At 65.4% G+C, this 14919-nt stretch overlaps 1 protein-coding gene across 1 annotated transcript; it reads right to left on the bottom strand.

Moving 5' to 3' along the window:
• Nucleotides 1-1748: 1748 nt before the first annotated feature.
• Nucleotides 1749-13416, bottom strand: APCDD1L (APC down-regulated 1 like). The gene is made up of 5 exons (XM_045833135.1): nt 13091-13416; nt 12228-12574; nt 10440-10578; nt 7099-7651; nt 1749-2522 (listed from the first exon to the last, which is right to left on the bottom strand). The coding sequence occupies exons 1-5, from the start codon at nt 13414-13416 to the stop codon at nt 1749-1751; spliced, it is 2139 nt and encodes a 712-aa protein (XP_045689091.1).
• Between the last annotated feature and the right edge of the window lie 1503 nt (nt 13417-14919).

Raw genomic sequence — 14919 nt, 5'->3', positions numbered from 1 at the left:
GGGGTGGGGGGCTGGGAGCTGGGGTTTTATTCCCGGGGCCCGGGGAGCCCCCGCGGCATCCGAAGCGGGGCTGGGCCGCAGCACCCACGTAGGGGGCGCGTCCCAGCGGGCGCCAGCGCTGACCCCCACTGGGTGGCGTTTCCTTTCTCCCGGAGACGGTTGGCTTCCTTCCCCTCCACTCGCAATCCCCTCGGCTGACTTTAATAACTGGCAGGAACAGTTTTCGGGCTGTTTAATTTTATTAAAAAGATTCAAATTTGATGATAAATAGTGGCATGGTCGCCTCCAGCCTCAGACACGAAACTCGCTCAGCCGAGGACACGCCGCTGCCACCCACCCGCCTCGCCCCCAGGGACCCCCCGCCCCCACCCCGCCCGCCCGCCACTCTGGTGCAGTCTGAGGCCGCAAATAATTATTTCTGGGGCTTTGGTAAACACGCCGGGAACACTCGTCACTCTCTGAGACCCGCAGACGACACTAACTCGGTGGGTTTTTTTTTTAAAAGAAGGATGGGGAGGTGGGTGAGAGCACTGTCGGCGGAAGGACCAGGGCTTCCTCCTGAACGCAGCGTCAGCCTCACGGACGTTGCTACTCGAGGCCCGTGCCCAGAGCCGGAGACGGGAGTCGGCGGAGGAGGAAGGGGGTGCCCTCGGCGCGGACCGAGTCCCCGAAACCCCTGGGCCCACCAGGGTGCCGGTCACGTTCAGAAAGGACAGACGGGGCCCCGGGAACACGGGCGGGGTGGGGAGAGGCACGGCCTGCGCCCCCCCCGAGAGAGGGAACGGTCAGCGTCGCGCCAGCAGGCTGCCTGTCCTCCGGAGGCCGCCGTGTCGCCTGACCTCTCCTAGGGCGGCCTCAGGGACACACGCGGCCTGGTCTCCTCCCTGCGTGTCAGTCAAGGCCAGGGATGCGCGAAGACAGAGGACACCTGTGCAGGGCTAACCACAGAGCACGTGGGCATCACCGCGCTCATCAGTGTTGACTGCTTCCCAAAGGCTGGGAACCCCCTCTGTGCCCCAGAGACCTGTCCCCGGCAGCCAGCCCAGCGCGGCGTTGTCTGGGGCGGGCGAGGGCAGCCACGCTCCCCGGCGTGCGGGGTGGGGGGACATCTTCGCACGCGGTGCGCACAGCTCATGGCTTGCCTCACGGAAGCACGTGCAGGTGTGTGCAGGTGCTGGCAGGCAGAACCCGAGGAAGCTGGGCTTTCTCCAAAGACACGAGCCCCTCCGGAGGACAGGCAGCCAGAGCCCCCTCCCCGAGGGCCAGGAGCCCCGAGCAGCCTCTCCCCTTCCTGGCTCCAGTCCGAGCGTGTATCGCGAAATTCAGATGAATGGTCTTTAAGCAACCGCCCGCGCAGGGCAGGCCGGCGGCAGCATGCCCACGCGGAGCCTTGCCCCCACGGCACCAGATCCCAAGGGTGCAGGGAGGGAAGGGGGTGCCTCTGAGGTCCAATCCCTGGCGCTGGTCCTCGAACCGCCCCCGAAAATCGGGGGCGAACATCCAACACTCAAAGCGGTTGATTGACGTCGCCGCGGCGCCCCGGCTGCTGGGCGCACCTTGGCGACCGGCCGTGGCGCGGACTCTGCAGGTGCTGCCGAAGTCAGGGGCTGGGCCACCAGGACGAGCCGACAGTGGCAGGGCCCCTGGCGGTCGGTGACACGGCACGGGAAAAGAGCAGGACAACCTCCCGGACAGGGGGCGGAGCCTGCGCCAGGAGGGGGCCCCCGGGGTCAGGCAGGGTCCCCCTTTCATAGCCACTGGAGGAAGGCCGGGCTGCGAACCAGGAGCAGGAGGAGCAGAGGGGCCCCTTGAGGACAGCGCCCCCCACTGTGGAGACGGGGCGTCTGCAGCAGAGGCCTGTGCTGTGGGGGCCGGGCAAAGTCCCTGGCCGCCCCACTGCAGAGCACCAGGGGCGCTTGGTAGGAGGTGGGGCGTTTCTCGGGGGTGTCGGGGCTGGACCCGTCGGTGGGCCTCTGTCCGATGAAGAGCAGGCTTTGCCCGAGGGGGTCCCGCTCCATCCTGAAGAGCTCATACTCCACGTGGGGGAGCCTGATGCCCAGAGGCAGGCACCCGTTGGTGGCCGTGACATCCCGCTCTGTCCCCGGGGACCAGGTGCCCGGGCCCCCGCAGCTGCTTGGCTCAGAGGAGTTGAGCATGGCCGTGGTGGCCTGGTCCATGGGGGTCACGCGAGCCTCTGTGACCTGGAACTCCAACTCGGTGCCGCCGGGGACCTTGGCGGACGGCGTGCCCCCGGTGTAGCGGCCGGCCGCGTGGACGGTGAAGGTGGGCCGCCGGCAGGCGGGGTCCGAGAAGTGGCGGTAGTGCCCCTCCCAGGAGCGGTCGTGCCCGTGGAAAGTGAAGAGCCTGGTGAGGAAGAGCACGGCGGGGCGCACCTCGCACCCGGGGCTGACCCAGCGGCCGCCGAGGCGCAGGGGCAGGGCCGTCTGCGCGGGCAGCACGGGCGGGTGGTGCTCGTCGGCGTGGGCGAGGAGGCCGCAGGCCGGGCAGGGCCGGGCGTGGTGCTGGGGAGACAGACGGAGGCAGTGGGTGTCCCGGGCGGGGAGTCGGGGTGCACCCGGGACAGGGCGTTGGGGCGGCCTACCCTGTCCGGGGTCCCCCATCACTCTCTTCGCTCCCTGCCTCTGGCCCCACGGCTGCTTCGCGCTTCCCGGACCGCGGTGAGCTCCCGTCTCCTCTGGGCCTTCACCCCCGCCGTCCCTGCCCCCCGGACCCGCCCCAGGACGCAGGCTGGCCGGCTCCCGCTTTGTCCTCCAGCCCTCGGCTCCGGGGCGGCCTTGGGAGACCTTTCCTGGCCACCCTGCGCCCGGCCGCCCTCGGGTCCCTCCCAGCACTCAGAAACTCGTCACCTCTCCCTCTCTCCACCCTCCCGGAAGCAGGGCTGTCCCTCGGTGGCCGCTGTCCCCAGGGCCTGGTTCCCGGAGGGAACAGGCTGCTGAGCGGTGAAGGAGTGAGAAACGCCCGGACTTGACCGAAGCCGCCCCCCGCCCCCCCGCTGCCCCCAGCCCGCGTGGTCCTGAGATTCGGCCGTCCAGGTTTATGGCTGTCTCCTCGCCCCCGAGACCCTCTCTCCCCCCTCCCAATGGCAGGTGCCTCCGGAGGGCCGGGGCCGTGGCTGGCAGGTCCTCCTGCGACCGTGATGTGTCAGAGCCGCGAGAGCGGAACCAGCGGGCCGGGCGGCGGCCAAGGACATGGCCGAGACGGCCTGAGCCCCTGCAGGCCGGAACCCACCGCCTTTCCACGCAGAACACTGAGCGCCCCTGCCAGGGGTCTGCGTCTCCGCCACCGGGAGGAGGGGAGGCCGCGTGTGCTCAGAAACCCCCCCTCGGAAGGCGGGCACCCCTCCTGCCCCACCTGGGACAGCGGACGTGGCACCGGGGGTGCACGTGCTCACGCCCACGGAACGCCACCCACTGGAGCCTGGGCCGAGGGGATGGGACACCGAGGTGCCCACGGCGGTGGCATTTGCAGTGGGGACAACCGGCCACCCCCGGGGTGTCGGGCGCAGCCACAGCGCGCCCTGGCCCTGGGCTGTGACTCTGTTCCCTCCCTGGGCGGCCTCGGTCACAGTCCACAGTCGTCCCTGCCGTTCGGGGTCTCACGAGCTCGGTTTACAGGGAGACACGTCCGCAGGACCCAGGTGCCGGAACGCATCGCGCAAATGTGTGTGTGGGGGGGTGTCGGCCTGCACCTGGGAGTGCAAGAGGCCCGCAGAGGCCGGAGAGGAGCTCCCTGCAGACTCCTTGGTGGTGGTGTGGCCGTGGTTTTTGACAGAGAGCCGCTGCCCGGCGTTTAGTCCAGAGCCTCCCTCGAAAGGGGACCGTCCTCGGCCCAGTCCCCTGTCCGAGCTCAGTGGGCAGGGGGACCAGCAGACACTCGCGTCTGCAGGTCGGGCCGGCGGGGGGAGGGGGCTGCTTGGGGGGGACCCGGCTGGGAAACGCACTTGTATTTTTTTTCCTCGTGAAAACAAAAGACTTCCACCGATAGCTCCGTGGTGGCGTTCACGAGGAACAAGGGGTGTTTGGGGGTTCTGGCGCAGAAAGGTCGTCCTGGGGGAGGAAGGGCATTTTCTCTTCCCTTTGCAGGCGGCCACGTTGTACCAGGAAGCTTATCGTTTCCTCCTACGACGAACCTGCCCTTGCCTGGGTTTCCAGCGTGGGGAGGGGTGTGCTGGTTTCCATCTGGGGGGTTCTGACCCGGAGACCTCGGAGGCGCTTGGACATGCCGGTAACGGGGGCAGAGAGGCTCGTGTGGGCCGGAAGCCGGCGGGCTGGGTCGCCCGCGGGGGGACGGCTGATGGGGCGCATGGACAGGAGAGGGCGGGCGTTCCGACCCGCACCCTGACCGTTGTCACGCGGATGCGTGTCACCACAACACGACGCACTGCGTCCGAGTGACCCCGAGGGCAGAGCTGTCTTCTGCAGACAGAGCGCCGAGGAGGCTGCTGGGTGACTCGGGGCAAGCGTGTTGTTTCTGGAGGCCAGAGGCCCACCGAGAACCTACGCAGCTCGCGGGGCAGGAGGAGGAGGAGGAGCGGCAGGCCCTTCTCTGGCGCTTTCGCCGGGGGGCGAAGGGAGGGATCCGTCTCTATCGAACACCTTCCGGGCGTCCTCCCGCAGAGGCCCGGCGCCTCACGTGTTAATAAACACGGCCTCCGCCGGCGCAACGCATGCTGGTGCGGGAGCCGGGTTCCTCCCGGGGTAAGCCTGCTGCATAAGCTGCTTCTCCAACAGCACATGCAGGTTCTAATTAACCCCCAGAGGTGACACCAGGCTTAGACGATGTTGGCTGAGTGCCGGCTGATTGATTAGGATTCTATACCCAGGCAATGAATTTGGGGATCAAGTTGGTTTTAAATTAACTTCTGAAAAACGTTCATGTTTATCATGTGGTCCGGGCCGTGGGCGAGGCCGGGGCCCCACTGAGCATGCGGTGCCGCCGGGCCTGTTGCTCGGGGGTCTATACGCCTGTTTCCTTCTCTGAGACGACCCTCCATCTTTTTTCCGGAGAGGGGCATTGAATGCAAGGTGCATGCGTCTGGCGTCCTTCGCCGGGGCACACACACCCACGTGTCCTGCTTCCCAGTCCCGTGACAGGCCGCACTGGCGCCCACGGTGGGGCCCAGGGGCAGGAGCCCACCGCCCGCCGGAGCCCAGCCTGGGGGGACACGAGGGTGGCGTCCTCTGCGCCCGGGGGTCTGTGCTGCAGAGGGGGCGGGCTCCGGGCATCACCCCCCCACCAGCGCCTGCTCCTAAGGAGGGGTGGCCGCAGCCCAGGCTGGAGCCCCGGCTGCCACAGAGGGGTCTCCTTGTAAGGTCTCGAGAAGAACGCAGGCTGGGTTTCTGGTTCTGAGCATGTCTGGTGCTTCTCCTCTGCCCCCCACATCCTGCTTTGGGAGGAGGGGGTGGACTCGTCGTCCTCAGTCCCCCACTGTAGGGTGCTCTGACAGGTGGCCGGCTGCTCCGGGGGCGGGGGGTGAGAAGCTGCCCCGTCTGGTCTAGTTCCTTGGTGTCCAGTACACAGTAGGCACTGAATATGTGCTGAATGATGGGACAGTTGCCTCCCGGCTCCAAGAGCACCCACAGGGACGCCCAAACTCACCTGTCCAACCGCCCCTCCCTCCCTCCCTCCCTCCATCCCCCCTTCCAGAGACCACCCCTCGGGTGCCAAGCACAGACGTTCTTAACCTCGAGCCGGAACCTTGCCTTGGCGTCGACTAACCTCTAATAAAAGTTAAGGTTTCTTCTGGCTGTGAACGCAGACCACAAACTCCGGAAGCTTCCAGAACCCCGGGCCTCGTGGCCTCCCTCCTCCGAACTGTCTTCCAGACGCCGGGAACTGTGCTTACCCTCTCACGGCCACTCGGAGATTAGGGGAGAAGGAAGGACTCACGCGCCTGGTGCTGGTACGTCACCAGCTGATGCTCTGAGATGCGGGCACCTCCTTGAACGGCACTGGCCTCTATTTAAATGAGACGTATTTCATTTTATGCTTTCACACACACCTCGCTGCACAGGGGTCCCTGGTCTTCCTCAGACTCACAGGAGCCATTACGAGGCTCCGCCCACACTGGCCACGAGGCCCCGCCCACACTGGCCGCGAGGCTCCGCCCACACTGGCCAGGCTCTCTGCCAGGTGCTAGGCGCAGGGGGCGGGACACAAGCGGAATTCAGTTTCTTTCTCCCTCGCTTCGGGACGGATGGAACGTCAGTGACGGCTTCATTTAAAATCTGGGTAAATACGCTTACGTGATAGTCACTTCCGAGTCCCCAGGGTGCCTTTCAATGAGAGGGCAGCCCCCTTCGCACCGTAGCCTCCGTCCCGGAGGGTGGTCCGCGGCCTGCCGGGGAGCCGGTTAGGACTGCACGGCCCCAGGGCGCCAGCACAGCCCCGCGGAACCCGGCTCCGCATTCCACCGGGACGCCTGGGAGCCAGGGGGGCGCTCTGAGAATGGCCCGAGTTGGAGCCGCGCCGCCTTCCCCGCGGTCAGCACGAAGCAGCGCGCAACGCCTCTGGCGCAGGGCCAACCCCCAGGGGAGTGCACCACCTGGAGCGTTAGGGGGCACCTCTGAGCGCTGTGTGGCCGCCCAGCAGGGCCTGGAGGACGCCTGCCGTCTCCTCGGTTCAGTCACCGACACTGACTGGCCTTGGCTGTGAGCGGCCCTGGCTGTGAGCCAGACCCACCGGGCTGGGTGTGGGGACAGGCGGAGGGGCAGGCTCTCGCCCCAGTGGAGGGTCTCAGCCTGGAAGCCATAAGCAAGGAAACAAACACAGCCCAGGGCCGCTGAGGGGGGCAGAGCCTGCCCAGGCCCAGCAGAGGCAGAAAGGGGCCCCCAGAGGCCCTTGAGGAGGAGCCAGGAGGGTCAGACGAGGGGAGGCTGAAGAAGGGCTCCTTCAGGAAAAAAGCCAGCCCTGTGAAGACCTCAGAGAAGACAGCTCAAGCAGCGGGAACAGCATGTGCAGATGTCCTGCGGCCAGCAGGCCGGGCTGGGGAAGCAGGGAAGGCCCCGGGCGGGGAGCGCAGCAGGTGAGGCCTCCCGGGCCTGGCTCGGGGCCTGCCCTCCGGGGCCCCACACTCACCAGGGCGCTCTGCAGGGGGCGCTGGTAGCCGGTGGGCCGGTAGTGCCGCCTCTCCGCCTGGTCGGTGTGGATGTCCCCCAGGTACAGCTCCTCCACCAGCCGGGGCCCAGCCCGGGGCGTCGGCTGCAGGCGGTGCTGCACGCGGACCAGGCTGAGCTCGTGCATGGTGAAGCCCAGGGCGGCCATGCAGTCCCTCTCCGCCCGGGCGCTCAGCAGCTCATAAAGGGCACCGGGCACCCAGGCCCGGGCAGGGGGCAGCTGCTGGGCACAGTCCCGGCCCGCCTGGGTCCGGTTGAGGCGCCCGGTGATTTCGAGCAGGGCGCGGCGGCTGTGGAAGACGATGCCGGCCTTGTGCAGGTGGTAGTCGGCCTCGGTGGCGCCCCGGGTGACCCAGGAGGCCCGGCGCAGGCGGACCTTGCCCTTGATGACCAGCGAGTGGGCAGGATCCCGGCAGAGGGGGTCCCTGTAGTAGAACTGGTAGGCTCGGAAGAGGCGGCCGGGGAAGAAGGTGTAGGATCGGGTGAGGAACTCCGGCCCAGGGCGCACCTCGCAGCTGTCGGGGGGGGGGGGGGAAGGGGCAAGAGGGGGAGGGAGAGCAGTGAGAACCTGCAGGCAGCCCCTCCCCTCTGGGCGGGCTCCCAGGGTGGGCTCCCACCCCCTCCACCCCAGTGCAGACCTCAGCTCAGGGCCGGCCTCCTGCAGCCTCAGTTTCCCTGAGTGATCCTAGTAAGCTCCACTCTGGGAGCTGGGGGTCTTCCATGCCATGCCTCGTGGCTTCAACACAAGGCCTTGAGCCCCACCCTCTGCTCAATCCTAGTCACCTCCTTCCATTGACCCTCTCCCTTGTGGGTCGCTGTGGACCCCATGGGTGCCCTGGAGTGCACAGGCTTTGCAGCTGGAGACCTGGGCCCATTCCTACTTCTGACCCTCACCGGGGGCGTGAGCCCGGGGAGCGGCCCTGCTCCCTCCTCTCAGGACATGCCCCCCACGGCGGTGTCCCAGAAAGGCACTGAGACGGGCTCCCGGGCGCCATTCAGGGGGCCCCTACACTGAGAGGTCTGGAGACGCCTGGCCCAGACCAGAGCCCGGGACCCGGGGCCTGCCTGGGTCCTGGCCAAGGGACCGCCGATGGGCACAGGTGGTCGGCGCTCAGGTCCCGTCTCTCTTGCAAGGCAGACTTGCCTGACCAGGCGTCCCCCACACCCGTGACGGGTTTGTGGGTCGGAACCAGAGGTCAGGCAACGGTGGAGAGGGTCAGGCCGTAACTATTTTTCCTTTTGCGGGCCCGTTGGTCTCTGTCACACCGACTCAAGGTTGTGGCTGCAGAGCTACGGCAGCCAGAGGCCTGTGCAAATGTGTCCATGGCTGTGTGCCAATAAAACTTTATTTGCAAGAACAGGCGTGGGCCCTGTTCTGCTGGTGGTGAGCACAGGGTGGGCTGGGGCACTAAGAAACCCCGAGTGACTGCCAGACCCATGCCACACCTGGGCTGGGGCAGGGACACCCCTGGGACTCTCCTACCACGGGCCCGGGAGGGTGTGTGGGGGGTGAGTCCAGGGGCGGGGGAAGAGCATGCAGCTGCCCTTTCAACAGTGTTCCTCTGACCAGGGCCACCTGCACTGTTACTTTCTCTGTGTTTGTCACACCTGGGCTGCTGGCGGGCGCACACCCAGCACACACACGGCCCGTGATTTTGTCTCTCCAGGTCTCCGGTTGTGCTAAGGAGAAAAATCTCTGTGGGTGCTCATGCGTCCCTGGCGCCGACCTCCCTTCCCCCCACAGATAGCGGCCGCAGGGCCTCGGGCAGGCGAGGGATCTAGTGAGCATTGAATTATGTTGCTTTGTTTCCATTGACTTTCTTTTTGCTTTGCCTCCCATTTGTAGCGAGTGGCTCTGCTCGCCATACCCAGGGCCGTATCACGCTCCCTTTAAAAATAATTAGCGCACACAGTGAATGTGCTGTTTACTGTGTACCAATTACACCTCAATAAAGCTGTACGAATAAATGAATACATTTAAGGGAACAAAAGCAAGTTGTTCTGAAGCAACTGTTGGGAGGCAACGCCAGCTCAGGTGTTTGGTAAGCGCAGCGAGGGTGGCACGCATGCCTGGCGGTGGCCTCGGTGCCCCCAGTACCCCCTCCCCCGAGTCTCAGACCAGGCAGGCCCGAGAGGGCACGGTGTGCCTGGGGGGGTCGCAGCAGGTCACGCTGGACACTCAGTGGTCCCCAGACTCTGGATCCTTCTCTGCACTACTCCAGGAAGCAGTAAAGCCTCTCTGGAAAGCACACAGGGGAACTTTCTAGGAAGAAGATTCTAGAAGTTTCTAGAAGCCCTGTTCCCAGAATGCTGCTGTCCCAGGGCAGGAGCAGCCTGCAGCTGGACCTCACCCTTCCCAGGCCCCAGTTCTGTCTGAGATGACCCCGGCCGGCCGTGCTTTTGGGCGAGAGCCCGGGGCTGCGTCCTCCCTCCCCCTGGGGCCACAGCAGATGTTTGGCATCTGCTTCCTCCCTGACCTCAGAAGGTTCGGGAGGAGCGGGAGGGTCTACCCAGCCCCTGATCCCAGAATGGGGCTGGTGGGAGGGGGTGGTGGAGAAAGAAGCTTTGCACGAGCTGTGGAGGAGGCCACTGGCTCCTTCTCCCCGCCCCTGCCCCGCAAGGAGGGACTCGGCTGGCTGCTGCGGAGAGCACTTCCCACCCGCGAGGGCAGGGCCCAGGGCCCAGAGCCCATTGCCCCCACGTGGCAGCGGCGTGAGGCTGGAAAGAGAACAGACAGGCAGGCGGGACCCCGGGCACTCTCCAGCCCGCCACATCCTGCCGCGGGACCTTTGCACCAGCTGCTCCGGCCGCCTGACTCTCCCCCTGGCTCTCTGGATGGCTGACTGCTCTTCTTTCACCCCTCAGCTGCATGTCACCACCTCCGAGAAGCCCCCCCCGACCACACTCACGAAAACCCTGCTAGGCACTCATGGTCACACCCTCGGCTTTATTTCCCTCATGTTCGAGCTCAGGACCATGCTGAGCCTGCGTTACTTGTTTCTGTGCTCGTGTGTTCCGGGCTCGTCCCCACGGTGCTGGCTCACACGAGGCGCCCAGCGAGAGCGGGCAGAGTAGGCGCCGGACGTGTGGACCAGGTGGACTGCACGCACTCGCTGATTGCGGCTGGGGCGGGAGGTGCCCGGGGCGGCGCCGGCCCCCCGGACTCGCTCTGTGGGGGGGGCCGGCGGCGGGCCCCTCGCGCAGCTGCAGGCGCTGTGCCTGCCTCACGGGTGTGGGCACGGAGGCTCGGAGACCGGTTTCCCAGCCCGGGGGCTGGAGGTCCAGGGGCCCCTAGGGCCTTACCCAGTGGAGATCCAGGGTCCCTCGAGGCGTGGGGGCAGCAGTGCGGTCACGGGCGCTCTGCTGGCCACAGGCTGCTGGCAAGGTGGTGCCCAGCGCAGGCGGTCGCGGCCGGCTGTCCCGGCCGCCTCTGCGGTGCGGGCTGCAAAGCAGACAGACCCTGGGGTAGCACAGCGATCCCAGCGTTTCCCAGGGGCGCCACGTGCCCCGGCCTCCCCCTCTGCCCACCCCCGTCCCCAGCTCCCCCTTGGGCCACCCCAGTCCCCAGGCAATGATGGGGTGATAAAAATTGGGGCGCATGGAAGGAGCTTCAGAACTCATCTCCTGGGTTCCCTGATGTGACCACCATGGAACCCACGCCTCCTGGAGCAAGGCCATCCTAGCTTCTGGAAGTTACTGTGCCGAGCCGGACCCCTGGCAGCCCCGGCCCTGCTCGCACTGGCTGCTGGGGCCGAGCACCCCCGGTGGGAGCCCAGGGGCCCCGCACCCCTGGGTAGAGGCACTTTCCACCCCCAGGGCAGTGGGGGTGTCACCCCCACACACACCCAAGGAGTCCAGCTGACAGCCCTGCCTTGGAGCCAGGCCCCTCCTCGGTCCCTCTCTGCCGCCTGGGTCCCAGGCCAGCGCCTAGCACACAGTGGGTGCTCAGGAAGTGTGTGGTGGGCGCTGGGGCTGACGCAGGAGGCCCACAGTGGGCCGGGGCTGAGCAAGGGTGTGAACGGCGGCTGGGTGGGCCCCTGTGAGTGCCCTCGATGTGGAGACCAGCCCGGCCCCGGCCTGGCGTCGGGTGCTCCCTCTCTGCTCTGACGCTCAGGGGTGAGAGCTCCTGGGCCCTCACAGCGGGAGAGGGGCGACCCCACTGGAAACCACCTCTGCTCCACAGCCCAGCCCCGGCCCAGCCCCGATGGTGGCGTTTTGTGGGAGCCTGGCGGCCAGCAGCGTCCCCGTGTGGCGGCAGCGGGCTGTGCTCACGGGCGCCCGGCCTCCACCCTGGCCCGCCCCCACCAGGGCTCTCTGGACCCTCTTCCCCCCGAGCCTGTGGCCTAAGCCAGTCGGGGGCTCCAGTCCTGGCAAAGGTGTCCGCCAGCCCAGGGGGGCGGGCCCTGGTGGCCCAGGGGGCCCCAGGAAGGCTGGGGTGCTGCGTGGAGAAGCGACCAAGTGGCCTGTTCTGTCCCTTCCCACTGTACACTCACACCTTCCCATCGGGGAGCGGGGGCCGGGGGAGGCTCGGGACACGGGGCCCCAGCAGCCGCTCGGGAAAAGGAGGCACAGTGGATTTCTCGCTTCCCCGGAGGTCAGGGGTCTCATCCAGAGACTCTCGGGGTCCCCACTGAGCAGCTGACACGGCCGAAGCCACGAGGGTGGTGGGGACGGTGACGAGTGTGGTCCCTACGAGTCGAGCGCTGACCCCGTGTGGTTTTATGCCTTATCTGACCTTTGCAACCTCTCTCAGACACGGGGTCTGCGGCAGCACCCTCCTCGGGGACACGGGCTCAGCCGGCACGGGGCGCGGGGCGCCCAGATGTGACAGCGCTGGGGCTCCACTCCAGGCCGCCCCGCTCCGGCCTGACGTCTGAGCCACTGCTCATCTCGCGTGGGGGGCCAGGGGAAGGGTCTGTTTTCAAGACTCGGTGGGATGCCAGGCGCCCCACCCGCAGTGACGGACGGAAGGGGGAGGAGAGGGTAGGAATGCAGGGCAGCCTGGGTCCCTGCTGTGGTCCTGCTTTCTCCTCCAACTGCTTTTTATTGGCTTTAGCCAGCCAAGCAGGAGCCGTGAAAACAAACAGCCACCGAACCGAGGCTCCCCGAGAGCTCCCAGGGCCCCTTCGCCGAGGGGCTCCCTGTCGGGGGAGTCTGGAGTGAGAGGAGCCTCGGCTGGTTCTGGAGGGGCTCGGGCACGCGCATTTCGCGGGGACAGGAGCCGCGCCATGGCGGGGGCGGGCGTCGTGGGCTCCGCCGAGCTCGCGTCTCGGAGCCGGGTCCCGAACCAGCCCTGAAATGGCATCGGGTCCCGCGGGGCTCGGTTTCTCGAGGAGCTGCGTTTCTGTGCGCCCCCCCCCGCCCACGCGCTCTCTCCGAAGGAACGGTCCTGAAGCCTCGGGCATGTGCTGCCGGCGCTAAGGGTTCGTCTTGCTCCGCTGCAAGAAATTAGGGTTTCATGACGTCGGGAGATGACGTCATGCAGCGAACGCCCCCTGCGTGCGGAACACGCACGCGCAGAACGGAACACCCAGCGAGACAGCGCCCCCGCCGCCGCCGGGCGGAGCCGTCCAGGCCGCGTCCAGCCCTCGGTCTCGGGAAGAGCACGTGACATTCTCTCCGCGGCCGCTTTTGAGGAAGCCTTTTTACTTTCTTGTCTTCTCTTGCTCCCCCGCCCCCACGCTTTGTTTCCCTAGAAAAGTCTTCCCTAAAGAAGCAGCCGCCAGAAGCAGATGGTGCGGGGGGCGCGGCTGAGCAACTTGTCGTAGGGACCTGGTAGACGGGCTCAAATGCGTGGGCCAAATTGATTTTTATCAACCATGGATTTTTAATGAACGGTGGCGTCCACGTACCGCCATCCATTATTTACTGTTTACCCGCTAATTAAAAATTATGCTGCTTTTGCACTCGTACGAGCAGGGACATTTGAAATTAGACAGCATCGTTCACATTACCTGCGGAAGTAAATCCGGAGCGCCCAACTGCTCAGCCCGGGCCGCTGGGGTTTAAAATCCGGTCTGCTGCAGCCCGGTCTCTCGCCGGGACTCGGAATTCCAGGAGCAGGCCCGCGGCGTGGCACCTGCCCGGGGCCTCGGGGGAGGTGGACTCGCTCCGGCTCCACCGAGTGCGGCACTGGGCTGAGACTGTCTCGGGTCGGCTGCTCTGTCTGCGTGGTGGTGGGGACGCCCCGCCGTCCGGCCCCGGGGAGGCGGCCTGCCAGTGCCTCGATGGCGCAGTGCCCCACGCCCACGGTTCCTGGGGACCCACAACTGGCACGCATGTGCACAAGCAGACAGTGGTCGCCGCCCCGTTTTTCAGATGAGGAGACCGAGGTTCAGAGGGGTGGAGGGCCTTGGCTGGCGTCCCTCTCCCCCAACTGGTAAAATACACGTAAGGTAAAACCCACCCTTTTTACCATTTTAAAGGGCACCGGGAAAGCTCAGTGGCGTTGACAACGCTCACCAGGCTGTGTGACCATCACCCCCGTCTCCTCCCAGGACGTTTCTGTCTCCTCCCAAAAGACACCCCCAACTCATTAGGAGTCACCGTCCCCTCCCCGCTCCTCTCCGGCCCCAGCACCCACAGCTCTGCGCGCCTGGCGCGTCGCAGAGGCGGGAGAAACGCAGAGCGGCCCTGTCCTCAGCGGCTCGGCACAGCGCTCCCGGGGTGGCTGTGGCTGTTCCCGTGCCCCAGGGGCTGCGAGTGGCCTCCCAGGCCCACAGTCCGTGACAAGAGGGGGTCCCACTCCGGCGGGGCAGGGGGTGGAGCAGCATCGCGGGGTTCGGGCCCAGAGCAGATGGAGACGTGGTAGGTCTTCACAGACAGCAGAAGCCAGGCACCCCTTTCCGCACCCCCGACCGGCATGCTCCGGGGCTCCGGAGGGTGGGTGCCAGGGTCTGTCAGGGGCAGCCGCCTGCGCGTCTATCGCGTGGTGACGCGCTGATTTCAGAGGGTGTGAGAGGCAGCCGCTGACCGGAGCAACCGTGTGCTGCCCCTGCCTGACGGCCAAGGCCAAGGCCAAGGCCAAGGCTGAGCTGTAGGAGGGGGTGGGTCTGCTGTGAGCAGCCTCTGGGACAATTTCAAGAGGCTCCACATTCACATCACGGGGATGCCAAAAGGAGAAGACAAAGAGCAAGAAATTAGAAGCGTATTTGAAAAAATAATGAAGAAAACTTCCCTCGTTCGGTGAAGAAATAGACATGCAAGTGTAGAAAGCACAGGGTCCCAGATGAGATGAACCCAGAGAAGCCCACTCCAGGACAATCGTAATTAAAATCCCAAAGGTTAAAGAGAAAGAGGATCTTAAAAGCAGCAAGAGGAAAGTTAGTTATGCGCAGGGGAGCTCCCATAAGACTGTCAGCTAGTTTCTCAAAAGAAACTTTTCAGGCTAGAAGGGATTGGCAAGAAATATTCAAAGTCATGAAAAGCAAGGCCTGCATCCATCCCCTCTACCCAGCAAAGCTGTCGTTTAGAACTGAAGGGCAGATAAAGAGCTTCCCAGACAAGAAAAAAACTAAAGGAGTTCATCATCACCAAACCATTGCTATATGAAATGTTAGAGGTATTTATTTAAGAAAAAGAAGGAGATCAAAACTATGAACAATAAAATGGCAAAAAAAAATACGTATCGATCAACAATTGAATCTAAAAAGCACACTAAGAAACAAGCAGAACAGAGACAGAATCATGGACACGGAGAGTGTTTTGACGGTTGCCAGATGGGAGGCAGCTGTGGGGGAGGATGGGGAGGGGGAGGGGATTAAGAAGCACAAACAGGCAGCTG

This window comes from Phyllostomus hastatus, unplaced genomic scaffold, assembly GCF_019186645.2.
Source record: "Phyllostomus hastatus isolate PE091 unplaced genomic scaffold, TTU_PhHast_1.1 phas_contig_17, whole genome shotgun sequence".
In the NCBI taxonomy this organism is placed as follows: Eukaryota; Metazoa; Chordata; class Mammalia; order Chiroptera; family Phyllostomidae; genus Phyllostomus; species Phyllostomus hastatus.
This window is presented reverse-complemented; position numbering and strand designations above follow the sequence as displayed.

What these genes read in the sequence shown, in the direction of transcription:
- APCDD1L (XM_045833135.1), bottom strand. Translation starts at nt 13,416, where the DNA reads ATGCGTGCCAGTTGTGGGTCCCCAGGAACCGTGGGCGTGGGGCACTGC. An exon ending in CTCCGGATTTACTTCCGCAG is followed by an intron (nt 12,575 to 13,090) that starts GTAATGTGAACG and finishes AATTTCTTGCAG; the next exon opens with CGGAGCAAGACGAACCCTTA. An exon ending in GGACCCTGGATCTCCACTGG is followed by an intron (nt 7,652 to 10,439) that starts GTAAGGCCCTAG and finishes CCCCCCCGACAG; the next exon opens with CTGCGAGGTGCGCCCTGGGC.